The following is a 27461-nucleotide window of genomic DNA, read 5'->3' as shown; positions in this document are numbered from 1 at the left end:
CTAGAATCATTACAAAAATTGTCAGACTCCACTTTTTGAATGTTAATTGAAACTCATTATTCATATGAAACTAACCCTGTAAGTTGGGGCTCTGATCGGATCGGAAAATCGGAGCGACACCCTCGCACCTTTGATCGGTATCGGATCGTAAGATCGACAAAAAAATCGGCCGTTTTTTTTTTTTTTTTTTTTTGGATGACGAAAATTTTCAACTTTTTGGCTATCAAATGCTTTAAAAAATTCATGGCTGGGATTATTTTGTCATTTAGAGTTGTTGTAGACCGTGTTTGTTGATATTTAGTGCCTTTTCATGACTTTGAAATTAATAATGTTGGTCTAAGAGCAGAGGCAAAACATGCTGGCCGCCATCTTGAATTATAAAATGTAGACCCTAGGTATTTTTATTTTTTTTAATGACGAAAATTTTCAAGTTTTTGGCTATCAAATGCTTTAAAAAAATTCATGGGTGGGATTATTTTGTCATTTAGAGTTGTTGTATACCATGTTTGTTGATATTTAGTGCCTTTTTATGACTTTGAAATTAATAATATTGGTCTAAGAGCAGAGGCAAAACATGCGATTGGATCTTGGATTATAATGTAGGTATGCATTATAATCCAAGATGACGGCCCGCATGTTTTGCCTCTGCTCTTAGACCAATATTATTAATTTCAAAATCATGAAAAGGCACTAAATATCAACAAACACGGTCTACAACAACTCTAAATGACAAAATAATCCCAGCCATGAATTTTTTTGAGCATTTGATAGCCAACAACTTGAAAATTTTCGGCATTTAAAAAAAAAAAAAAGAATCTGCTAATTTTTTTCTGATCATTCTAACACGAAAGGTCACAATACGTGAGCGTGAACGTGATACCTGATACGTGGGTGTTCGTTGCAAGCCCATAATTACAGGGCTGCATGTTTTGTCGAGCCCACTGGGGTGCAGTGTGACTAGTAAGGGATGCTGTATTGACTCGATCATCATTATAGATTGTCAGTGGGAAATACTTTTACTTAGACAAGGCAAATTATCCTCATTGCCTACTGACTAGCCCTTTAGAGGGGAGTAAAAGCTGTCTGGTCCCCCTGGTACAAGATTCTGAAATCTCACTGACACAACCCACCCAGTTCCCGTGGTCAATGGGTTAAATAAGCAACTTGCTTTCTTTCTTTAGTGATATGTAGTATAAACCAACTTACTTTCTTATTTTTGTTTGCTTCTTTAAATACTTTCAATATCTTTTTGTTGCTTGTTTCACTTAATAGGGTTATAGTTATCTCAGCTGACGACGAGAGTGAAGAGGATAGCCTATCCACAGCCAGAAGAAATGATGGGTAGGTATTTTGCATTGTATTTAGAAACATAAACTCGTTAACCCTTACTGTACTGGGCTATTTTTGAGGTGCTCAAAATAGCCCAGTAGAGTAAGGGTTAAGCATGTATTAGGTTCGGTTTTGTTGTGTCAGTGAAAGTGTGGTTTGAAAGGTCGATTACAAACAAAAAAATTGTTTCACCTTCTCAATTCATGATTTCAATGGATCTGTGCCAGAACTTTTAAAGGGACACTAAATTTATCTCAAATGTAGATTTGCTGTTTCAATTTGTGTGGGACTGTTCATTTTATTCTCAGAAATCAGTTTGAAGCATATTCAAATGTATCTGTGAGAGTAATGTTCTCTTACAAGATGTGAGAGACCATACATGGATCATCAATGGTCATTGGAATTGGAAGTTTGTTGGCACATTTGGAAATCTTGAAGACTTGGAAGGCAGATAATTTTAAATTACCACCCCAAACTTATTTATAGTGTATACTACCATAGTAAGGTATTTCACTCATCCAGAAACATACTAATGCAAGCAGAATTGCCAGGAGCTCTCAACTGCTAACGTATTAAATTAGTTTGAGCAGAGTTATTTACTTCCCTTACTCGTGAAATTCTTTGCTTAAATATGAAGTTGGGTTCTGGTCATGCGATTGCATTGTAGAAGAAACGGGTGTGGAATCGATCAGAAAAGGTTGATCATCTAGCATATAAGAATTTGTGTGTATTGCAAGGTTCTGGAATCATCAAAATGATAAGAAATTTGGCCAAGTCTTCTGTACACAGAAAGATGTACATATGGGACTACACGAACATGTGGCGTAAAAAACCGGCCCCCAAGTTTTACATGTTACATGACATATTTAGAATATGAAGGCATTTGAAGAGCCATGCTCTTCAGGGAACATGTCTTATCTGATGTTCTTCCACACTTGCATAATAAGAATGATAAAGTTCACAAATTATTTTTCACCTCTTCCCAGAACTCAACCTTCTCTTTAATCTATACTTTCAAACAAACACTGGACAATATTTGCCTATGAATCTCATGAAAAAGCACATTAAGCAATCTTTCTAGATTTGTGTATAAACAATCAACTACAACACAGTGTCTTTTTCTACCTTCTTTATTTTGACCAGGTCTCGGGAAGGTGCAAAGAGGATTAAAGTGGAGGTAGTCGATGAGGAAGATGTCAAGCCACCAACAGAAACACCTCATCAGGATGAGCACATTCTCTATCGGGGGAAATGGTACGCTTTTAAGAAAAGCAAAACATTCTATAGGAATAGCACGGATGTAGCCAAAAAGATACTATTTCCGTCCTCGACTGTCAATAGCAGTGTTCCCAGTGCATGTGATGAGGAACTGGGCTTCATCATCGACTCGTCGAAACTTCAATTTGCCGCAGATGTAACATGCGATGAGACGGGAAAATACCACAGGCCTAGCTATTCGCGCTGTGCGCTAGTACTTGGAAAAGAGAACAATGTGAAACTTCTTAAACAAGGTGGCCTTTCAGGTGGCGATGAGTACACTCTTTTGAGACGTTACTACGCACACCGGGATACGCCAGGATTCTTCCGGACTGTATACGAATTGCAGCGTGATGGATATCGAGCATGTCCAAATGTTCTGATACGCTATGAGTGGAGAACAGAAAAAACTGCTCTCAGGCTGACTCCGCATGGCAACAGCAAACGAGATGAAACCCCATACATACGCTCAAAGAAGCAATTGCTAACAAGTCTGAAGCAGTCTTCTAAGGGTAAATCAGCCCAAGTGAAGATGAATGAAATCTTCGACCATGAGGGTGGTAGTACAGGAATTGGGTCATTTTCCTCTGTGGCCCGCAATAGAAACCAGGTCTATCGTCATAGCCCAAGTGAAAAGAAGGGAACTGATTTCAACAGATTGATGGAAATGAATGTATCAGGAGGATTTGTTAGGAGCGTAGAGTTTACCAATGACGATGGGAAAGGTCCCAATCCTCGATGTTGCCTGTACACAGACAAACAGATTGCTGACATTAAAAAACATTGCATTGATGGAAGTGTCCTCACGTTTGATGCAACGTTTGATCTTGGAAAGATGTACGTCACAATTGCATCATATCGGCATCAGGGTTTCGTCAACAAAACCAACGAGAAGAATGTGCTCATGCCTGGGCCGATCCTCCTTCATTGCAAGAAAGACATAGAAACATACAGGTATTTCGGAAACCAGATCTCGAAGGCACTAGACAACAAGAAGATATCAGCATTTGGAACTGATGGAGAGAAGGCTATGTACAAGGGTCTCCAAGAGACAAATAGCTTCAAACAATCAGATCACCTTCTGTGCATGCTGCACCATAGGCAAAATGTTGATAGCAAGTTACAGAAGCTCGGCGTCAAAAACAATGCAGACAAAATTCTGAGGAGCATCTATGGTGAACAGGTGAAGGAAACTCGACATGAGGGTCTCGTAGATAGCTCCACAGAGAAAGAGTATGAGGAAGGCCTGCAATTCTGGTGTACACGATGGGACAGTCTTGAAGAAGAGGAAACAGGCAAAGACCCCATGTTTTCCACATGGTTCAGACAATACAAGTCACAGGAGGTGAGGGAATCAATGCTAAAGCCCTTGAGACAGAAGGCCGGTCTAGGGGATCCGCCGCGGCAGTTCACTACCAATGACAGTGAGAGCATTAATGCAATGTTGTCCAAATGGGTTGGCGGGCAGAAGTCCTGGGATGACCTGGCTGATAGCCTTGAAGCTTTCGTGAGGTCCAAGTACAAGGAGCTGGAAATGGCCCTTATGGGCCTGGGGGAAAGGAAGGTCAGTCCGGGACTCAAAGAACTTCAGAAGACTCAACTAGAATGGACCCATATGACCATGGCAGAGAGGAGGGCTGTTCTGGAATGTGCAGATTTGGATGTAGAAGAAGAGAATGAAGCTGCTCTATCCATTGAGCCGGAAGAAAGTGGCATTGGTGGATTTACCATCCATGAATTGAGAACAGTCTGGAGGAAAGCAGGCAAAATTATGGCTACCGACCATAGTGTGGTAGATTTTCCTGCAACGAGCGATCAGATGATATGCTTTGATGGAGATCAACATTTCAGAATTACTCAGAAGGATCTTTTCATTTGTGACAAGAATTGTAGATCATTCGCATTTCACAACCGCCTCTTTTGTGAACACACATTGGCTGTTGCTGATCAAAAAGGCAAATTGGCAGAATTCTTGTGCAAGATCAATGGCAAAAGGCGATCTTCATCTATTGATCTAGTTAATTCAGTACTTAACAAGCAGTGTTCGGGGAGTGGGAAGAAGAGCACACAGAAGAGAAAGGGGGCCAACAATGCAGTGTCAACTGTAATATCTACTGTTATTCCTCAACAAAGACCAGCACAGCCTTTCACTGTGACTCGCAAAGTTGGTGTGATCAAGAAATGTTACGGCTGTAAACAAGAATTCTCAAATACATTGAATTTCCCACCACATGATCTAATTTTGAAGAAGATGGATATTCGAGAATGGTTCGACAAGACATCAGGAGAAAAGAAACAGACTTTTGGTCTCGTTCCCACCTACTATCACCTGAAACTCAACTGTGTTCGTATCAGGTACCCATACACAGAATTGAAAGATATCCTTGTGTATCAAGAAATTCAGCAACAACTGACAGCTGAACACATAGCAATCCTCAGAGACTTTGGTATTGACATAGCATAAACATGGAAAATTCTGCAAGAGGAAGCATACAGGTACTCTGAAACTTTTCATTGAGGTTATGGGGCCCAGCTGATTTTTTCCCCCCCTCACATTATTTTGTATTTGTCATAATTTTACTTGACAAATTTCAAAAGCAAAACTATTGTATGTTTTTATTGTGAACAATACAATACAATAGTTTACATGTCTATCTATGTTGAAGACAAATTCAATCCACTTCATGCATGTAATCTGATTAAGGCTAAATGAATGTAGTTGTTCCTACTTTGCATCAAAAGTGTACTGGTATTATTGATTCCTATACTTTACTTTAAGACAAAAACATGTGACTTTGGTCCTATAATTATTAGGTGATAAGATCTTGATCTTCCATTGAAATCACAAAGAATAAGCCTCTGTGTGTAAGCACTAGTAAACCATATTTAAAAGATTCTACAGATTCATGTTTGTAGCTATGAACGTGTAATGTTAAGTTATCTAGTATCTAACAAGTATTTGTTTGCCTAAAAGGTCAACATGAAATGTTTTACATTCATGAACATGTATTTTGATTACTGGCCAAAATGATAGGTTTACAGTGTACATATTTTTGTGTTTACCTAAATTCAGTCTTCATGGGTATAGTAGAAATTGATTTAGTTTCTGTCTGACCACACATATTTAGTGCGAGAAAGGTTAACAGATACATAATCTTCATAGGACGGTAAAGTGAGATATAGGAAAATGATGTATGTATTAGTGTTCCTCTCCTGGTACCTTTTTGTAGGATAGCTTGGTCATTGACGGCCACATTTATGCTTTTTATGCCCCCGTTACAAAGTAGCCGGAGGCACTACGTTTTCGGGTTTTTCGTCCGTACGTACGTCTGTCCGTACGTCCCGTTCTCGTGATCGCGTTATCTCAAGAACTAATTGATGGATTCCCGCTAATCTTAGTTCATGTATGTATCTTGCAGAGCCAGTGAACTGATTAGATTTTGGGGTCACGAGATCCAAGGTCAAACATCACAGGGCTAATTATGTATGCAAAAATAGCTTGTGAACGCATTATCTCAAGAACCCATTGATGGATTCCTGCCAAAGTTGGGTCATGTATTTATCTTGCAGAGCCAATGAACTGACAAGATTTTGGGGTAACAAGGTCAAATTAAAAAAAATCACAGGGCTTATCATCTATGCAAAAATAGGTCGTTTCTGTTTTGGTTTGTAAAATTGCTCATGTATTTATCTTGCAGAGCCAATGAACTGATAAGATTTTGGGGTAACAAGGTCAAATTAAAAAAAATCACAGGGATTATCATCTATGCAAAAATAGGTCGCTTCTGTTTTGGTTTGTAAAATTGCTCCATGGCGGAGGCATTATTTTCAACTAAGCGCGGTCGAAGGTCCATCTAGTCTTCATAGAACATAAAAATGGGTGTCGAAAAATGTCAGGGGGTGATGGAAATGATTTAAGTTCATCATTTCCGGCCCTGTTTCAAAAGTTATTTTCAAAAGCCTGATATTGATATTACCTAGATTGTAAGAAATTGTTCTTGTCTTTGTTATGCTATAATTAAAGGGATAGTTTTGTAGTGGTTCTGAGATTTAAATCGTCTCCAAAAGTATTGGCAACAGTTTCAGTGATTGATTAGTTACAAATATGAAAAAGTAAATGATACAAGTTATTATAAAAATCAGCCAAATCTGTTCATAATGTGTATCTTAGTGCAATTTTTAAATCTGAGTTAAAGACTGAGGCCATCAGTCTAGTATTCCAACTTTTGTTCAGCGGTATTTTAACCTCTTGTAAACTAATTTTCTGCACAACGATTATTATGTATCAATTATAATTTCCTTGAAAAACTTAAGTTATATTATGTAAACAGTAAAGTGCCGTCTAAGCCGCTACTTAAGTTTCCCTTTAATCTTCTGAAGATTTCATAGTAACTCATAAATTGATCTGGAAACTTACAACATATTGTGAAGCTGTGTAATCATCCAGATGTGGCAGTAAGACTAGAGTAAAGCAAGAACTTTCTAGATAGTAACATAAGAAAGTAAACTTCCTCAATGGTAGAAAGGAGAAAGCATTACTACTATTGGTTTCAAATTTTGCTCATTGACACCAACTTATGCATTTCCAAACTTAATCTTCAGACATGTTTGACGAGGAGATGGTTATGGTACCCTTTTAAGTATAATGTATATGATTATTTTGCAGTGTGTTGACTAGGTGATGCTTACATTAATGAAGAGCTTAATGTATTAATGTAGCTTTTTAAAGAAGAAGAAATGCCCCTGTAACCCCTATTCGGACTGAAAGGTTGATGTTTGTATGTTGTATATCTTCTTGGTGTTTTAAGGTTTGAGCTCTCTCTCTCCCTCTCTGTTTTTTCGATGTGTGTTCTAACTTCTAAGATCTTCTTGTGTACATATTTTAAAGTGATATACTGTGTACATCCTTTAACTGTAAAAGGCCGGGGGGGGGGATTTAGTGTGATAATTTTACATAGATTTTGTTCTGCCACAAGCTTCGGTAAACTTCGGTTGCATGCATTTTGACTTTTGTAAAAAAAAAAATAGAATTAAAAATTAACCCACTGAGTTACTTAACATTATGTAATACAGCTCAAAATAAGAGAATTATCTGGATTTGTATTCTTTCTAAGCAATTGTCCTATATGCATTATTGCATTTATTATGGTTCATATGATATTCTTTGAAAGTTACTTCTAAAACAATATACAAATTTTAAAAAACGCAATGATAAAAATAAGTTGTGAATACGTATAAAATACAAAAGAAATTCAAAACCCCATAAAATTACAAAACCGATATAATTTGTTCCCGCAATTTTGCTTGTGAAATGTGTGTAATGTCCCTGCGACTATTTCAAGACAATTGAGTTTAACAAATATATAATGTACGTCTCGCTGCTTCTTTGCAGAGATCTGTAACCCTCCCCCCCCCCCCCCCCCCCCCCCCCCGTCTATCTGTTTCAACTTTTGGTTATAGTTATAGCTTTTTCTTTTAAATGTTGTTTTTGCGATATCAGTTACACAAAAAACCTTTCATTTGTTGGGATAAACATATCAAGTATTTTGAACTTAGCCCGATCTTTCAACATTGTTGAGATTAGCTTTCATCTTTACACTATCCTCAGCATGATGCTGTGTTGAGTTCACTGGTGCATACTATGTGACTCCATTTGGGGACTCTGTGCCCTGTTGCATAACAGTTGAGATCAAACATACCCTAGTTAAAAAATCAAACATAGTCTCAGAATACTTGATTCAGATTGGCTGATACCTGACTTATGTTTTATTTTCTGACTTATGTTTAAATGTAACTTTTTCTGCAACAGGACCCAGGATATACATTTGACACCTTTTTATGTACCAGTGACACCTTTTTATGTACCAGTGATCTGAACACTGCATCAGGTGTGTGAAGTCATCAGGATTGAGAAAGTCCACGTGAGTGGATAAAAGCTTGTCTTAACAATTTTAATGTTGGCTGAAGCTTAAATTATGTTATATGATACTCAATATGTTTACCTTGTTTTCAACTTGTTTGTACATAGCGTTTGAATTTGTTGTTTTATAGTTCTGGTGAAGTTAGCATAGTAGTTTACAATGTTATGTAGTATAGTTTCATTGCAGAAATAATTAAGTGTTTCTTACATGCAGTCCGTATCAATAAAAATGGTACAGTCAGGAAAAAAACATAAATATGAAATCATCTAAAATAGTATGCATATTTGGTATCATGTTAAAGCAAAATAATTGTTCTTTATGTTGCTTTTATATTTATTTATTTATTTAGCTTTTGTAAATCAAGAGATATGTTATGTTTGACGAGGCAAAATCCCGTTTGTGTCACTTTTAATATTTATCATAGAAATTGGCTAGAAGATATCAATAGTCATACTGTTACAAGTAAACCAAATGATAAAAACATGAATTTAGTTTATTTATCATAATATGATATTCATAACTTAGTACGGTGGGACCTCTTTATAACGATGTCCTTGGGACCATGAAAATTACCTTGTTATATCAGGCTTCTCATATCAGGGTAAAAAAGACAAAGAAATATAAAGAGCTGGGACCAGCAAATTATCTCATTATAAGAGAATTTTGTTATATCCGACCTCGGTATAACGAAGTTCCACTGTACGTACATACAATACAAAATTGTTAATGGTCTTAACAATGAGCAGAGGCTTCATGTGGAGGAATAGCAGAAATAAAATGAAATAATGGATCAGAATAGTGTGGTAGCTTAGAGTACGTAGCAATACAACTAGGGTGTCAATTAATTTCATATAATTTCTTTTAAAAACTGTAAAAGCTATTTTAAATGAATACAATGTAAACAATGGCCGACAATTGCAGAACAGTGGTTTGTATCTTTGAAGAAAAAAAAAAGGTTTTTGACTGTATCATTTTTCTTTGATACAGATTGTATAATGTATGATGTACACAGTGGCGTACGCAGGGGGGGGGGGGGTTAACATTTTTAAATCGGGGAGTAAGAGCACTTTTTTTTCGGGGGGGGTCCCAAAAATTTTGCAACAACTCAGGGGAGGAGGGTGGGGGGGGTAAGGTCATTTTTTTTTGGGGGGGTCACCCTTTGTCACAAAAAAAAATATATATATATATATATATATATATTTTTTTTTTTTTTTTGAAAAATAATTGAGGGGGGGGGGGAATTCCATCAAAAATCACACACATAACAAAAATTGAGGGGGGTTCAACCCCACCCCCCCCCCCCCCCCCCGATGCGTACGCGCCTGGATGTACATGTACGTATGAATAATTATCATGTGAATCATTCACTTTGCAGGTCAGCTTGTTTGATTATTAATAAAAAGTTCATGTATACTTTTAAATGACTTGGTCGTCTCTTACTTAATTAATATTTGATCATGTACTGCATTTACAGTTTTTACACGATTGCTGATAATCTACTATCAATAGCATGACCCAGTCTCAAAAAGAAACATACCTTCAAGATGAATATTGTACTAACAAATAATATTACTTTAAATCAAAACAACATACGACGAGACAAAACTCAGGAACTACCCACAATCCTCTTTACAATTACATGTATTTCATTTTCATCAGTACATCAGCTGCTATGTAACATGTTTGGATGTTACATGGCAATGCAGATGATAAAACAGTTGTTAACTTTGCTGTCGGGAAAATCATGGAATGTTCCCCTTGGGAAGAAAATAAGAAATTAAAAAAATAAGTCCCTAGACTACGTCTCGGGCTTCCCTCAATAGCATTTAAAATACCTCGGAGTGGAACATTCCGTAAACCGAGGGTCATGATGACAGAGACCTTTCTTCATATGTATGTATGTATGTGTTTGTGTAATTTGCATGTATGGGAGTGTATAACCGACCATTGTCAGTGTGCGTGCGTTTCAGTTGCGGATCCATCGGGGGGGGGGGGGCCCCCTTGCAACAAAACATGTTCATCTGACCATTATTTATAGCCCCAAACCCTTGATCTTTGCCCCCTGGACCCCACGCCAATCCGTGACCTGCCAGTATCACAAATAAGGTATAAAATATGCTCATCTTTATAAAATGTAAAAAGGCCTGAGTTTTTTACTCTGACCTGGGGAAAAAAACGTTAATTTTACCTTTTTGGGAGATAGGCCCCCCCCCCCCTCCCCTGGGTGCGATTTTTCAAATTTTCGAGGGCAAAAAAAAATAGTGCTCACTGGGGTCCAGGCCAGTTTTAGGCATTTAATCATGGTCAGATGAGCAAATTTTGACACCTTATGACAAAGGCAGGTCACTATTTTTTTCTTTCTTTCTTTATGAATTTGCCATATTCCGACAAACGCATAAAAAAGTATAATTTACTAAACAGTGAGGAAAAATCTAGGAAAATGATGTTATTTCAGCAACATTTATAAATCACCGGTATCGAATAAGAGATAAACCACGTTTGAATTATATTTGGGGGGCATCTTTCACCCACCCCTCCCAAGCCCCCTCCCCCATCTATACGCCAGTGCCCCCCCCCCGATCTACACCTTGTAGGCGGGGAAAATCGTAACTGATCTCCCCTACCTTCCTTCTTTCTCTTCTTTTCTTTCCCTTTCTCTCTTTTTTTCCCTTTCCTTTCCCTTCCTTCTCTCTGTTTCAGGTTTGCAAGGGGGAGGCAAAGTCCTTTCGCCCCCCGGTCCACATGTTGTTAGCTTCTCCCCCTCTTTTCCTTCCCCCATTTTTTTTTTGGGGGGGGGGGGGCGGGGGCAAGAGCCTCCCCCCCCCCCCCGAACTACAACTTGTTGGCGGGAAACTTGTAACTGATATCCCCCTTTTTTCTTTACCTTTCTCTCTTTTTTTCCCTTTCCTTTCCCTTCCTTCTCTCTGTTTCAGGTTTGCAAAGGGGAGGCAAGGTCCTTTCGCCCAGGCGTGGATCCAGGATTTCTTAGGGGGGGCCAAAATTTGAAATTATGGGTCCCCAAAAAATCGCAACGACTCAGGGTGGTGAGGGGGGTGGTAAGAGGACAATTTTTTGTTTGGGGGGGGGGGTAAGAGGACATATTTTTAGGTCATCTTTAAGGAATTGAAAAAAATATATATTTATATTATTTTATAAAAAAATAAAAAAAATAAAAAGGGGAGGGGAGGTTTCCCAAAAACCATACACATAAAAAATCTCAAGAGGTGGTTAACCCCCCCCCCCCTGCGAGCCAAATACTGGTACGTATTGGTGACCAGCATTGACCTAATGGGGGGGGGGGCAGGAAGGGACGATTTTCCCCCTCCCTCCTCCGCAAAGCGCCGAAGCTTTGACGTTTCATTAAAATTATTTAAGAAAGAAGACGGTTCGCTGTAACGTTCTCGTCTCGTAATCCTTGTCTCAGTTCAGTCCCCCCTCCTGCGCGAAGGCTTTGATATTTCATTAAATTATTAGAGAAAGAAGACAATCGTTGTACCGTTTTCGACTCTTAATCTTTTTCTGAATTTCAAAAGTGTTTTTTGTCTGCTCCCTTTTCTTCCTACGTCCTCTTCCTTTACTATCCTCTCTTTTTTTTTTGGCCAGCTTTTTTTTTGGGGGGGAGGGGGGGGGGTGACGCCCCCACCGCCCCCTAGCTACGCGCCTGCTGTCAGATGAACGTATTTCGATACCTTGTAAGGCAATAAATTACGGTCAGATAAGCATTCAGGGTCCCGCCTTAGGGCCCCTGGTGGGGTCGAGGGTGTGGAAACCCCGGAAACTCTGAGGTTTTAGGCATTTGATTACGGTCAGATGAACATATTTGTATACCTTATTTGTGACACTGGCAAGACACTGATTTGCGTGAGGTCCAGCGGGCGGAGCCCCCACAAGCTCAAGGGTTTTAGGCACTAAATTACGGTCGGATGAGTATCAAGGGGCCCCACCTTAGGGCCCTTAGTTGGGTCCCGGGGGCAAAGCCCCCGTTTTAGGCGTTTAATTACTTTAACTACTCTGTCTTTCTTGCTCTCTATCTTTCTATTTCTCTTTAATATGCTTTTTCAAAAAATTCGGGGGTGTGGGAGGGGGAAGCTCCCGATCCCCGCCGTTCCGCGGGCCCTGACATGTAGGCATCTCAAGAGGAATTTGTCATTTTACAACAAACGCATAAAAAAGTATAATTTCCTAAAGATGAGAAAAAATCTCGGAAAATTATGACATTCAGCATTATGTGTAAACCACCGTTATGGAATTAGAAATAAACCACGATTAAATTTTATTTCCCCCTCTTATTGGCGGAAAAATCGCAACTGATCTCCCCTACCTTTCTTCTTTCTCTTTCTTTCTCTTTTTTTCTTTTAAGTTTGCTGGGGAGGGGGAGGGGGGGGGCAAGGTCCTTTCGGCCCCCAAACCTTTTAAAAAACACATTGTTGGCGGGATTAACCGCAAATGATCTATTTCCCCTTCTTTTCATTTCTTCTTCTCCAATTTCCTTCCCTTTATCTCCTCTTTTCCTTTTTTTTTTCCATTTCTTTCCTTCTCTCTTATTTTTTTTCCTTCTTTTAAGTTTAGTGGGGAGGGGGGAGGGGGAGGAGGCAAGGTACTTTTGCCCCACCCCACCCCGATCCACAACTTGTTGGCGGGAAAATTGCAATTAATACCCCCTTCTTTTCTTTTCCTCTTCTCCAATTTCCTTCCCTTTATCTCTTTTCCTTTTTTCTTTCCATTTCCTTCCTTCTCTCTTTTTTTTTGATTTGGGGGGGGGGGGGAGGCAACAGCCTAGGACGCCCCCCGATCTCCTTCTTCCCCCTTTTCTTTTCCCTTTCTCTCCTCTTTCCCTTTCCTTCTCTCTCTCTCTCTTTTTCCCCCCCCCCCTTTTTTTCCTTTTTTCCCCTTCTTTTTTTCCCTTCCTTTTTATCCAAGGGGGAGGGGGGGGGGGCGGGCGGGCCCCCGGCCCCCCTGGATCCGCCTCTGGATCCTCCCCCCCCCCCAAGTCAAGAGCCTCCCCACCCCCACCGAACTACAACTTGTTGGCGGGAAACTTGTTACTGATATCCCCCTTATTTTGTTCTCTTCTTCCTCTTTTTTTCCTTCCCTTTATCTCCCATTTTCCTTTCATTTCTCTCTTTTTTTCCTTTCCTTTCCCTTCCTTCTCTCTGTTTCAGGTTTGCAAGGGGGATGCAAGGCCCTTTCGGCCCCCGATCCACAGGTTGTTGGCGGGATTAATCGCAACTGTTCTCCCCCTCTTTTCACCCTTTTCTTTTCCTTCCCATTTTTTTGGGGGGCGGGGGGCAAGAGCCCCCCCCCCCCCCCCCACCGAACTACAACTTGTTGGCGGGAAACTTGTAACCGATATCCCCCTTATTTTTTCCCTTCTTCCTCTTTTTTCCTTTTTTCCTTTTTTCTTTCACTGTCCTTCCTTCTCTCTTATTTTTTTATGTGGGGGGGGGGCGGGGGTGGGGGGGGTGGTAACAACTGGAAGGCAAGGCCCTTCCCCGCCCCCCCCCCGATCTCCTTTTTTTCCCAGTTTCTTTCTCTTCTTCCATTTCCCTTTCTCTCCTCTTTCCCTTCTTTTCAATCTCTCTCTCTCTCTCTCTTTCTCTTTCTCTTTCTCTTTTTCCTTTTTTTTCCGGGGGGTGGGGGGGGGGGCCTTGATCCGCGCCAGAGTTACACAACATATTCTGACCTGAAGCAGTTTTTTTGCTATTAGTCTCTTCTCAATGACAATTTGCATTATTTTTTTAAACGCCAGCGTCAATTTACGTGAGCTTTCGTAGATTGCATATAGCAAATTAACTATTTGTTGGGTCACGTAACCCAACACTTCGTAGATTTGGGTGACCTGTTTCACGAAAGGGTGCAATACGTGATACGTGATCACGTGATCACGTGATACGTGATCACGTGATCACGTGATACGTGATACGTGAGTGTTCGTTGCAAGCCCTCTTTGGGTGCTTCCGTGACTGGACTTGTCATAAGGCAGAAAATTTTATAAATTTGACCGCCAAACCGCGGAATTATCTTTAATTTGCACATGTCGAACATACCAGTTTGCAAGAGAACAGGCTTCGAGCCAATGATGGGAAATCTTAATGCAATTAGTATTGTTTGCACCCCGTTTACACTTGGTTTGTAGGCTGAGGAGGACCATTAAGGCCTTTGATTTAGTTATCCTCAGTGTAGGCAATAAAGTGTTTATGTGAACGCTACGTGTCTCAGGCCAGAGAACTGCGTTGATTTGGGATTATTTTATTATGTGAACGCTACGTGTCTCAGGCCAGAGAACTGCGTTGATTTGTTTTTATTATGTAACGCTACGTGTCTCAGGCCAGAGAACTGCGTTGATTTGTTTTTATTATGTGAACGCTACGTGTCTCAGGCCAGAGAACTGCGTTGATTTGGTTTTATTTTATTATGTGAACGCTACGTGTCTCAGCCCAGAGAACTGCGTTGATTTGGTTTTATTTTATTAGGTGAACCCTACGTGTCTCAGGCCAGAGAACTGCGTTGATTTGTTTTGATCTAAATTGGGGGCATTTTAATGCAATTAGTATTTACACCCCGTTTACACTTTGCTTGTAGCGGAGGATGACCATTAAGGCATTTGCTTAGTTATCCTCAGTTTTAGGCAATAAAGTGTTTATGCGAACGCTACGTGTCTCAGGCCAGAGAACTGCGTCGATTTGTTTGTATTAGGGAACGCTACGTGTCTCAAGCCAGAGAACTGCGTTGCTTTGTTTTTATTATTTGAACGCTATGTGTCTCAGGCCAGAGAACGGCTGTTCATTGTGAAGTTAACACACTATTTTAATTTGAATTATTTGTTATACCACAAGTCTAATGACGATGGAAAGTTTCTATATTACAACTAATAAATACCATGGCCAATTGCAAAACTAGTTGTCTATGTCCTTATTCTTTGTTCCAGGTGGATAGAACAATAATAATCTACAATTCATGTGAGTTTCAGCACATTTAAAGCATATGGAACATTAGCAACGAATGTACATGTATTACCCCCAACCCCCTTCTATATACTCTAGACGTTATATGCGCCAAACGTTTAGGTTTGTTCTGGACATTGGTTGATATGCGCTCAATCAAGACCTTTTTAATGTCGGCTGCTAGAATTTGTGCACCCTGTATTCGATGAGGTATATAATAGTCTACAATTCATGTGAGTTAAAGCACATTTAAAGCAAATGGAAATTAGCGGCGAATGTATTAACCCCACCCCCTTCTATATACTCTAGACGTTATATGCGCCAAACGTTTAGGTTTGTGCTGGACATTGGTTGACATGCGCTCAAATAAGACCTTTTTAATGTCCGCTGCTAGAATTTGTGCACCCCGTATTCCATGAAGTATATAATAATCTACATTTCATGTGAGTTTAAGCACAATTAAAGCAAGTGGGATAGGGTGGCGAATGTATTAAAGCCCGAAAGCCCATTCACCGATATACTCCCCACGTTATTCGCTATTAACGAAAATATTTGTTCTGGACATTGGTTGATATGCGCTCAAATAAAACGTTTTTAATGTCGGCTGCTAGATTTTCTGCACCCTGTTTTCGATGAGGTATATAATAATCTACAATTTATGTGAGTTTCAGCACATTTAAAGCATATGGAACATTAGCAACGAATGTATTACCCCTAACCCCCTTCTATATACTCTAGACGTTATATGCGCCAAACGTTTAGGTTTGTTCTGGACATTGGTTGATATGCGCTCAAATAAGACCTTTTTAATGTCGGCTGCTAGAATTTGTGCACCCTGTATTCGATGAGGTATATAATAGTCTACAATTCATGTGAGTTTCAGCACATTTAAAGCATATGGAACATTAGCAACGAATGTATTAACCCCCACCCCTTCTATATACTCTAGACGTTATATGCGCCAAACGTTTAGGTTTGTTCTGGACATTGGTTGACATGCGCTCAAATAAAGCCTTTTTAATGTCGGCTGCTAGACTTTCTGCACCCCGTATTCGATGAAGTATATAATAAGCTACATTTAATGTGAGTTTAAGCACATTTAAAGCAAATGGAAATTAGCGGCGAATGTATTAACCCCACCCCCTTCTATATACTCTAGACGTTATATGCGCCAAACGTTTAGGTTTGTGCTGGCCATTGGTTGACATGCGCTCAAATAAGACCTTTTTAATGTCCGCTGCTAGAATTTGTGCACCCCGTATTCCATGAAGTATATAATAATCTACATTTCATGTGAGTTTAAGCACGATTAAAGCAAGTGGGATAGGGTGGCGAATGTATTAAAGCCCGAAAGCCCATTCACCGATATACTCCCCACGTTATTCGCTATTAACGAAAATATTTGTTCTGGACATTGGTTGATATGCGCTCAAATAAAACGTTTTTAATGTCGGCTGCTAGATTTTCTGCACCCTGTTTTCGATGAGGTATATAATAATCTACAATTTATGTGAGTTTCAGCACATTTAAAGCATATGGAACATTAGCAACGAATGTATTACCCCTAACCCCCTTCTATATACTCTAGACGTTATATGCGCCAAACGTTTAGGTTTGTTCTGGACATTGGTTGATATGCGCTCAAATAAGACCTTTTTAATGTCGGCTGCTAGAATTTGTGCACCCTGTATTCGATGAGGTATATAATAGTCTACAATTCATGTGAGTTTCAGCACATTTAAAGCATATGGAACATTAGCAACGAATGTATTAACCCCCACCCCTTCTATATACTCTAGACGGTATATGCGCCAAACGTTTAGGTTTGTTCTGGACATTGGTTGATATGCGCTCAAATAAAGCCTTTTTAATGTCGGCTGCTAGACTTTCTGCACCCCGTATTCGATGAAGTATATAATAAGCTACATTTCATGTGAGTTTAAGCACATTTAAAGCAAATGGGAATTAGCGGCGAATATATTAAAGGCCAAAACCCCGTTCACCGATATACTCTCCACGTTATTTGCTATTAACGAAAATATTTGTTCTGGACTTTGGTTGATATGCGCTCAAATAAAACCTATTTAATGTCGGCGGCTAGATTTTCTGCACACAGTTTTCGATGAGGTATATAATAATCTACATTTCACATGAGTTTCAGCACTTTAAAAGCAAATGGGAATCAGCAACGAATGTATTAACCCCACCCCCTTCTATATACTCTAGACGTTATATGCGCCAAACTTTTAGGTTTGTGCTGGCCATTGGTTGATATGCGCTCAAATAAGACATTTTTAACGTCGGCTGCTAGATTTTCTGCACCCCGTTTTCGATGAGGTATATAATAATCTACATTTCATGTGAGTTTCAGCATATTTAAAGCATATGGAACATTAGCAACGAATGTATTACCCCCAACCCCCTTCTATATACTCTAGACGTTATATGCGCCAAACGTTTAGGTTTGTTCTGGACATTGGTTGATATGCGCTCAAATAAGACCTTTTTAATGTCGGCTGCTAGAATTTGTGCACCCCGTATTCGATGAGGTATATAATAATCTACAATTCATGTGAGTTTCAGCACATTTAAAGCATATGGAACATTAGCAACGAATGTATTACCCCAAACCCCCTTCTATATACGCTAGACGTTATATGCGCCAAACGTTTAGGTTTGTCCTGGACATTCGTTGATATGCGCTCAAATAAAACGTTTTTAATGTCGGCTGCTAGATTTTCTGCACCCCGTTTTTGATGAGGTATATAATAGTCTACAATTCATGTGAGTTTCAGCACATTTAAAGCATATGGAACATTAGCAACGAATGTATTAACCCCCACCCCTTCTATATACTCTAGACGGTATATGCGCCAAACGTTTAGGTTTGTTCTGGACATTGGTTGATATGCGCCAAAATAAAACGTTTTTAATGTCGGCTGCTAGACTTTCTGCACACCGTATTCGATGAAGTATATAATAAGCTACATTTCATGTGAGTTTAAGCACATTTAAAGCAAATGGGAATTAGCGGCGAATGTATTAACCCCACCCACTTCTATATACTCTAGACGTTATATGCGTTAAACGTTTAGGTTTGTGCTGGCCATTGGTTGACATGCGCTCAAATAAGACCTTTTTAATGTCCGCTGCTAGAATTTGTGCACCCCGTATTCCATGAAGTATATAATAATCTACATTTCATGTGAGTTTAAGCACATTTAAAGCAAGTGGAATAGGGTGGCGTATGTATTAAAGCCCGAAAGCCCATTAACCGATATACTCCCCACGTTATTCGCTATTAAGGAAAATATTTGTTCTGGACATTGGTTGATATGCGCTCAAATAAAACGTTTTTAATGTCGGCGGCTAGATTTTCTGCTCACAGTTTTCGATGATGTATATAATAATCTACATTTCACATGAGTTTCAGCACTTTAAAAGCAAATGGAAATCAGCAACGAATGTATTAACCCCACCCCCTTCTATATACTCTAGACGTTATATGCGCCAAAAGTTTAGGTTTGTGCTGGCCATTGGTTGACATGCGCTCAAATAAGACCTTTTTAATGTCCGCTGCTAGGATTTGTGCACCCCGTATTCGATGAAGTATATAATAATCTACATTTCATGTGAGTTTAAGCACATTTAAAGCAATTGGGATGGGGTGGCGAATGTATTAAAGCCCGAAAGCCCATTCACCGATATATCCCCACGTACTTCGCTATTAACGAAAATATTTGTTCTGGACATTGGTTGATATGCGCTCAAATAAAGCCTTTTTAATGTCGGCTGCTAGATTTTCTGCACCCCGTATTCGATGACGTATATAAAAAGCTACATTTCATGTGAGTTTAAGCACATTTAAAGCAAATGGGAATTAGCAACGAATGTATTAACCCTCACCCCCTTCTATATACTCTAGAGGTTATATGCGCCAAACGTTTAGGTTTGTTCTGGACATTGGTTGATATGCGCTCAAATAACACGTTTTTAATGTCGGCTGCTAGATTTTCTGCACCGTGTTTTCGATGAGGTATATAATAATCTACATTTCATGTGAGTTTCAGCATATTTAAAGCAAATGGAAATTAGCAACGATTGTATTAACCCTCACCCCCTTCTATATACTCTAGACGTTATATGCGCCAAACTTTTAGGTTTGTGCTGGCCATTGGTTGATATGCGCTCAAATAAGACCTTTTTAATGTCCGCTGCTAGAATTTGTGCACCCCGTATTCGATGAAGTATATAATAATCTACATTTCATGTGAGTTTCAGCACATTTAAAGCAAATGGGAATTAGCGGCGAATGTATTAACCCCACCCCCTTCTATATACTCTAGACGTTATAAGCGCCAAATGTTGCGGTTTGTGCTGGACATTGGTTGATATGCCCTCAAACAAGACCTTTTTAATGTCCGCTGCTAGAATTTGTGCACCCCGTATTCGATGAAGTATATAATAATCTACATTTTATGTGAGTTTAAGCACATTTAAAGGGAATGGGAATTAGCGGCGAATGTATTAAAGGCCAAAACCCCGTTCACCGATATACTCTCCACGTTATTCGCTATTAATGAAAATATTTGTTCTGGACTTTGGTTGATATGCGCTCAAATAAAGCCTTTTTAATGTCGGCTGCTAGACTTTCTGCACCCCGTATTCGATGAAGTATATAATAAGCTACATTTCATGTGAGTTTAAGCACATTTAAAGCAAGTGGGATGGGGTGGCGAATGTATTGAAGCCCGAAAGCCCATTCACCGATATATCCCCACGTACTTCGCTATTAACGAAAATATTTGTTCTGGACATTGGTTGATATGCGCTCAAATAAAGCCTTTTTAATGTCGGCTGCTAGATTTTCTGCACCCCGTATTCGATGAAGTATATAATAAGCTACATTTCATGTGAGTTTAAGCACATTTAAAGCAAATGGGAATTAGCAACGAATGTATTAACCCTCACCCCCTTCTATATACTCTAGAGGTTATATGCGCCAAACGTTTAGGTTTGTTCTGGACATTGGATGATATGCGCTCAAATAAGACCTTTTTAATGTCCGCTGCTAGAATTTCTGCACCCCGTTTTCGATGAGGTATATAATAATCTACATTTCATCTTAGTTTCAGCACATTTAAAGCAAAATGGGAATTAGCAACGAATGTATTAACCCTCACCCCCTTTTATATACTCTAGACGTTATATGCGCCAAACTTTTAGGTTTGTGCTGGCCATTGGTTGATATGCGCTCAAATAAGACCTTTTTAATGTCGGCTGCTAGATTTTCTGCACCCCGTTTTCGATGAGGTATATAATAATCTACATTTCATGTGAGTTTCAGCACATTTAAAGCATATGGAACATTAGCAACGAATGTATTACCCCCAACCCCCTTCTATATACTCTAGACGTTATATGCGCCAAACGTTTAGGTTTGTTCTGGACATTGGTTGATATGCGCTCAAATAAGACCTTTTTAATGTCGGCTGCTAGAATTTGTGCACCCTGTATTCGATGAGGTATATAATAGTCTACATTTCATGTGAGTTTAAGCACATTTAAAGCAAATGGGAATTAGCGGCGAATGTATTAACCCCAACCCCGTTCACCGATATACTCTCCACGTTATTCGCTATTAACGAAAATATTTGTTCTGGACTTTGGTTGATATGCGCTCAAATAAAACCTATTTAATGTCGGCGGCTAGATTTTCTGCACACAGTTTTCGATGAGGTATATAATAGTCTACAATTCATGTGAGTTTCAGCACATTTAAAGCATATGGAACATTAGCAAGGAATGTATTAACCCCCACCCCTTCTATATACTCTAGACGGTATATGCGCCAAACGTTTAGGTTTGAGCTGGACATTGGTTGATATGCGCTCAAATAAGACCTTTTTAATGTCCGCTGCTAGAATTTGTGCACCCCGTATTCGATGAAGTATATAATAATCTACATTTCATGTGAGTTTCAGCACATTTAAAGCAAATGGGAATTAGCGGCGAATGTATTAACCCCACCCCCTTCTATATACTCTAGACGTTATAAGCGCCAAATGTTGCGGTTTGTGCTGGACATTGGTTGATATGCCCTCAAACAAGACCTTTTTAATGTCCGCTGCTAGAATTTGTGCACCCCGTATTCGATGAAGTATATAATAATCTACATTTTATGTGAGTTTAAGCACATTTAAAGGGAATGGGAATTAGCGGCGAATGTATTAAAGGCCAAAACCCCGTTCACCGATATACTCTCCACGTTATTCGCTATTAATGAAAATATTTGTTCTGGACTTTGGTTGATATGCGCTCAAATAAAGCCTTTTTAATGTCGGCTGCTAGACTTTCTGCACCCCGTATTCGATGAAGTATATAATAAGCTACATTTCATGTGAGTTTAAGCACATTTAAAGCAAGTGGGATGGGGTGGCGAATGTATTGAAGCCCGAAAGCCCATTCACCGATATATCCCCACGTACTTCGCTATTAACGAAAATATTTGTTCTGGACATTGGTTGATATGCGCTCAAATAAAGCCTTTTTAATGTCGGCTGCTAGATTTTCTGCACCCCGTATTCGATGAAGTATATAATAAGCTACATTTCATGTGAGTTTAAGCACATTTAAAGCAAATGGGAATTAGCAACGAATGTATTAACCCTCACCCCCTTCTATATACTCTAGAGGTTATATGCGCCAAACGTTTAGGTTTGTTCTGGACATTGGATGATATGCGCTCAAATAAGACCTTTTTAATGTCCGCTGCTAGAATTTCTGCACCCCGTTTTCGATGAGGTATATAATAATCTACATTTCATCTTAGTTTCAGCACATTTAAAGCAAAATGGGAATTAGCAACGAATGTATTAACCCTCACCCCTTTTATATACTCTAGACGTTATATGCGCCAAACTTTTAGGTTTGTGCTGGCCATTGGTTGATATGCGCTCAAATAAGACCTTTTTAATGTCGGCTGCTAGATTTTCTGCACCCCGTTTTCGATGAGGTATATAATAATCTACATTTCATGTGAGTTTCAGCACATTTAAAGCATATGGAACATTAGCAACGAATGTATTACCCCCAACCCCCTTCTATATACTCTAGACGTTATATGCGCCAAACGTTTAGGTTTGTTCTGGACATTGGTTGATATGCGCTCAAATAAGACCTTTTTAATGTCGGCTGCTAGAATTTGTGCACCCTGTATTCGATGAGGTATATAATAGTCTACATTTCATGTGAGTTTAAGCACATTTAAAGCAAATGGGAATTAGCGGCGAATGTATTAACCCCAACCCCGTTCACCGATATACTCTCCACGTTATTCGCTATTAACGAAAATATTTGTTCTGGACTTTGGTTGATATGCGCTCAAATAAAACCTATTTAATGTCGGCGGCTAGATTTTCTGCACACAGTTTTCGATGAGGTATATAATAGTCTACAATTCATGTGAGTTTCAGCACATTTAAAGCATATGGAACATTAGCAAGGAATGTATTAACCCCCACCCCTTCTATATACTCTAGACGGTATATGCGCCAAACGTTTAGGTTTGAGCTGGACATTGGTTGATATGCGCTCAAATAAGACCTTTTTAATGTCCGCTGCTAGAATTTGTGCACCCCGTATTCGATAAAGTATATAATAATCTACATTTCATGTGAGTTTAAGCACATTTAAAGCGAATGGGAATTAGCGGCGAATGTATTAAAGGCCAAAACCCCGTTCACCGATATACTCTCCACGTTATTCGCTATTAATGAAAATATTTGTTCTGGACTTTGGTTGATATGCGCTCAAATAAAGCCTTTTTAATGTCGGCTGCTAGACTTTCTGCACCCCGTATTCGATGAAGTATATAATAAGCTACATTTCATGTGAGTTTAAGCACATTTAAAGCAAGTGGGATGGGGTGGCGAATGTATTAAAGCCCGAAAGCCCATTCACCGATATATCCCCACGTACTTCGCTATTAACGAAAATATTTGTTCTGGACATTGGTTGATATGCGCTCAAATAAAGCCTTTTTAATGTCGGCTGCTAGATTTTCTGCACCCCGTATTCGATGAAGTATATAATAAGCTACATTTCATGTGAGTTTAAGCACATTTAAAGCAAATGGGAATTAGCAACGAATGTATTAACCCTCACCCCCTTCTATATACTCTAGAGGTTATATGCGCCAAACGTTTAGGTTTGTTCTGGACATCGGATGATATGCGCTCAAATAAGACCTTTTTAATGTCGGCTGCTAGATTTTCTGCACCCCGTTTTCGATGAGGTATATAATAATCTACATTTCATGTGAGTTTCAGCACATTTAAAGCATATGGAACATTAGCAACGAATGTATTACCCCCAACCCCCTTCTATATACTCTAGACGTTATATGCGCCAAACGTTTAGGTTTGTTCTGGACATTGGTTGATATGCGCTCAAATAAGACCTTTTTAATGTCGGCTGCTAGAATTTGTGCACCCTGTATTCGATGAGGTATATAATAGTCTACAATTCATGTGAGTTTCAGCACATTTAAAGCATATGGAACATTAGCAACGAATGTATTAACCCCCACCCCTTCTATATATTCTAGACGGTATATGCGCCAAACGTTTAGGTTTGTTCTGGACATTGGTTGATATGCGCCAAAATAAAGCCTTTTTAATGTCGGCTGCTAGACTTTCTGCACCCCGTATTCGATGAAATATATAATAAGCTACATTTCTTGTGAGTTTAAGCACATCTAAAGCAAATGGGAATTAGCGGCGAATGTATTAACCCCAACCCCGTTCACCGATATACTCTCCACGTTATTCGCTATTAACGAAAATATTTGTTCTGGACTTTGGTTGATATGCGCTCAAATAAAACCTATTTAATGTCGGCGGCTAGATTTTTCTGCACACAGTTTTCGATGAGGTATATAATAGTCTACAATTCATGTGAGTTTCAGCACATTTAAAGCATATGGAACATTAGCAACGAATGTATTAACCCCACCCCTTCTATATACTCTAGACGGTATATGCGCCAAACGTTTAGGTTTGAGCTGGACATTGGTTGATATGCGCTCAAATAAGACCTTTTTAATGTCCGCTGCTAGAATTTGTGCACCCCGTATTCGATAAAGTATATATTAATCTACATTTCATGTGAGTTTAAGCACATTTAAAGCAAATGGGAATTAGCGGCGAATGTATTAACCCCAACCCCGTTCACCGATATACTCTCCACGTTATTCGCTATTAACGAAAATATTTGTTCTGGACTTTGGTTGATATGCGCCAAAATAAAGCCTTTTTAATGTCGGCTGCTAGACTTTCTGCACCCCGTATTCGATGAAGTATATAATAAGCTACATTTCATGTGAGTTTCAGCACATTTAAAGCAAATGGGAATTAGCGGCGATTGTATTAACCCCAACCCCGTTCACCGATATACTCTCCACGTTATTCGCTATTAACGAAAATATTTGTTCTGGACTTTGGTTGATATGCGCTCAAATAAAACCTATTTAATGTCGGCGGCTAGATTTTCTGCACACAGTTTTCGATGAGGTATATAATAGTCTACAATTCATGTGAGTTTCAGCACATTTAAAGCATATGGAACATTAGCAACGAATGTATTAACCCCCACCCCTTCTATATACTCTAGACGGTATATGCGCCAAACGTTTAGGTTTGAGCTGGACATTGGTTGATATGCGCTCAAATAAGACCTTTTTAATGTCCGCTGCTAGAATTTGTGCACCCCGTATTCGATAAAGTATATAATAATCTACATTTCATGTGAGTTTAAGCACATTTAAAGCGAATGGGAATTAGCGGCGAATGTATTAAAGGCCAAAACCCCGTTCACCGATATACTCTCCACGTTATTCGCTATTAATGAAAATATTTGTTCTGGACTTCGGTTGATATGCGCTCAAATAAAGCCTTTTTAATGTCGGCTGCTAGACTTTCTGCACCCCGTATTCGATGAAGTATATAATAAGCTAAATTTCATGTGAGTTTAAGCACATTTAAAGCAAGTGGGATGGGGTGGCGAATGTATTAAAGCCCGAAAGCCCATTCACCGATATATCCCCACGTACTTCGCTATTAACGAAAATATTTGTTCTGGACATTGGTTGATATGCGCTCAAATAAAGCCTTTTTAATGTCGGCTGCTAGATTTTCTGCACCCCGTATTCGATGAAGTATATAATAAGCTACATTTCATGTGAGTTTAAGCACATTTAAAGCAAATGGGAATTAGCAACGAATGTATTAACCCTCACCCCCTTCTATATACTCTAGAGGTTATATGCGCCAAACGTTTAGGTTTGTTCTGGACATCGGATGATATGCGCTCAAATAAGACCTTTTTAATGTCCGCTGCTAGAATTTCTGCACCCCGTTTTCGATGAGGTATATAATAATCTACATTTCATCTTAGTTTCAGCACATTTAAAGCAAATGGGAATTAGCAACGAATGTATTAACCCTCACCCCCTTCTATATACTCTAGACGTTATATGCGCCAAACTTTTAGGTTTGTGCTGGCCATTGGTTGATATGCGCTCAAATAAGACCTTTTTAATGTCGGCTGCTAGATTTTCTGCACCCCGTTTTCGATGAGGTATATAATAATCTACATTTCATGTGAGTTTCAGCACATTTAAAGCATATGGAACATTAGCAACGAATGTATTACCCCCAACCCCCTTCTATATACTCTAGATGTTATATGCGCCAAACGTTTAGGTTTGTTCTGGACATTGGTTGATATGCGCTCAAATAAGACCTTTTTAATGTCGGCTGCTAGAATTTGTGCACCCTGTATTCGATGAGGTATATAATAGTCTACAATTCATGTGAGTTTCAGCACATTTAAAGCATATGGAACATTAGCAACGAATGTATTAACCCCCACCCCTTCTATATACTCTAGACGGTATATGCGCCAAACGTTTAGGTTTGTTCTGGACATTGGTTGATATGCGCCAAAATAAAGCCTTTTTAATGTCGGCTGCTAGACTTTCTGCACCCCGTATTCGATGAAGTATATAATAAGCTACATTTCATGTGAGTTTAAGCACATTTAAAGCGAATGGGAATTAGCGGCGAATGTATTAAAGGCCAAAACCCCGTTCACCGATATACTCTCCACGTTATTCGCTATTAATGAAAATATTTGTTCTGGACTTTGGTTGATATGCGCTCAAATAAAGCCTTTTTAATGTCGGCTGCTATACTTTCTGCACCCCGTATTCGATGAAGTATATAATAATCTACATTTCATGTGAGTTTCAGCACATTTAAAGCATATGGAACATTAGCAACGAATGTATTACCCCCAACCCCCTTCTATATACTCTAGATGTTATATGCGCCAAACGTTTAGGTTTGTTCTGGACATTGGTTGATATGCGCTCAAATAAGACCTTTTTAATGTCGGCTGCTAGAATTTGTGCACCCTGTATTCGATGAGGTATATAATAGTCTACAATTCATGTGAGTTTCAGCACATTTAAAGCATATGGAACATTAGCAACGAATGTATTAACCCCCACCCCTTCTATATACTCTAGACGGTATATGCGCCAAACGTTTAGGTTTGTTCTGGACATTGGTTGATATGCGCCAAAATAAAGCCTTTTTAATGTCGGCTGCTAGACTTTCTGCACCCCGTATTCGATGAAGTATATAATAAGCTACATTTCATGTGAGTTTAAGCACATTTAAAGCAAATGGAAATTAGCGGCGAATGTATTAACCCCAACCCCGTTCACCGATATACTCTCCACGTTATTCGCTATTAACGAAAATATTTGTTCTGGACTTTGGTTGATATGCGCTCAAATAAAACCTATTTAATGTCGGCGGCTAGATTTTCTGCACACACAGTTTTCGATGAGGTATATAATAGTCTACAATTCATGTGAGTTTCAGCACATTTAAAGCATATGGAACATTAGCAACGAATGTATTAACCCCCACCCCTTCTATAT

The 27461-nt window shown here is 39.2% G+C and overlaps 1 protein-coding gene across 1 annotated transcript; it reads left to right on the top strand.

Moving 5' to 3' along the window:
* Positions 1–355: 355 nt before the first annotated feature.
* On the top strand, positions 356–5937 carry LOC105442659. The gene is made up of 3 exons (XM_030994418.1): positions 356–384; positions 1273–1341; positions 2473–5937. Exons 1-3 carry the CDS (start codon positions 356–358, stop codon positions 5048–5050), a joined length of 2676 nt encoding a protein of 891 aa, XP_030850278.1. The 3' UTR covers positions 5051–5937.
* Positions 5938–27461: the final 21524 nt, after the last annotated feature.

Source organism: Strongylocentrotus purpuratus, unplaced genomic scaffold (assembly GCF_000002235.5).
Source record: "Strongylocentrotus purpuratus isolate Spur 01 unplaced genomic scaffold, Spur_5.0 spur5_scaffold_21, whole genome shotgun sequence".
Taxonomy (NCBI): Eukaryota; Metazoa; Echinodermata; class Echinoidea; order Camarodonta; family Strongylocentrotidae; genus Strongylocentrotus; species Strongylocentrotus purpuratus.
Note: the sequence above shows the minus strand (reverse complement) of the source record. Positions and strands in the feature narration are given on the sequence as shown.

What these genes read in the sequence shown, in the direction of transcription:
- LOC105442659 (XM_030994418.1), top strand. Translation starts at nt 356, where the DNA reads ATGCTGGCCGCCATCTTGAATTATAAAAT. An exon ending in GCCATCTTGAATTATAAAAT is followed by an intron (nt 385 to 1,272) that starts GTAGACCCTAGG and finishes TTCACTTAATAG; the next exon opens with GGTTATAGTTATCTCAGCTG. An exon ending in ACAGCCAGAAGAAATGATGG is followed by an intron (nt 1,342 to 2,472) that starts GTAGGTATTTTG and finishes TATTTTGACCAG; the next exon opens with GTCTCGGGAAGGTGCAAAGA.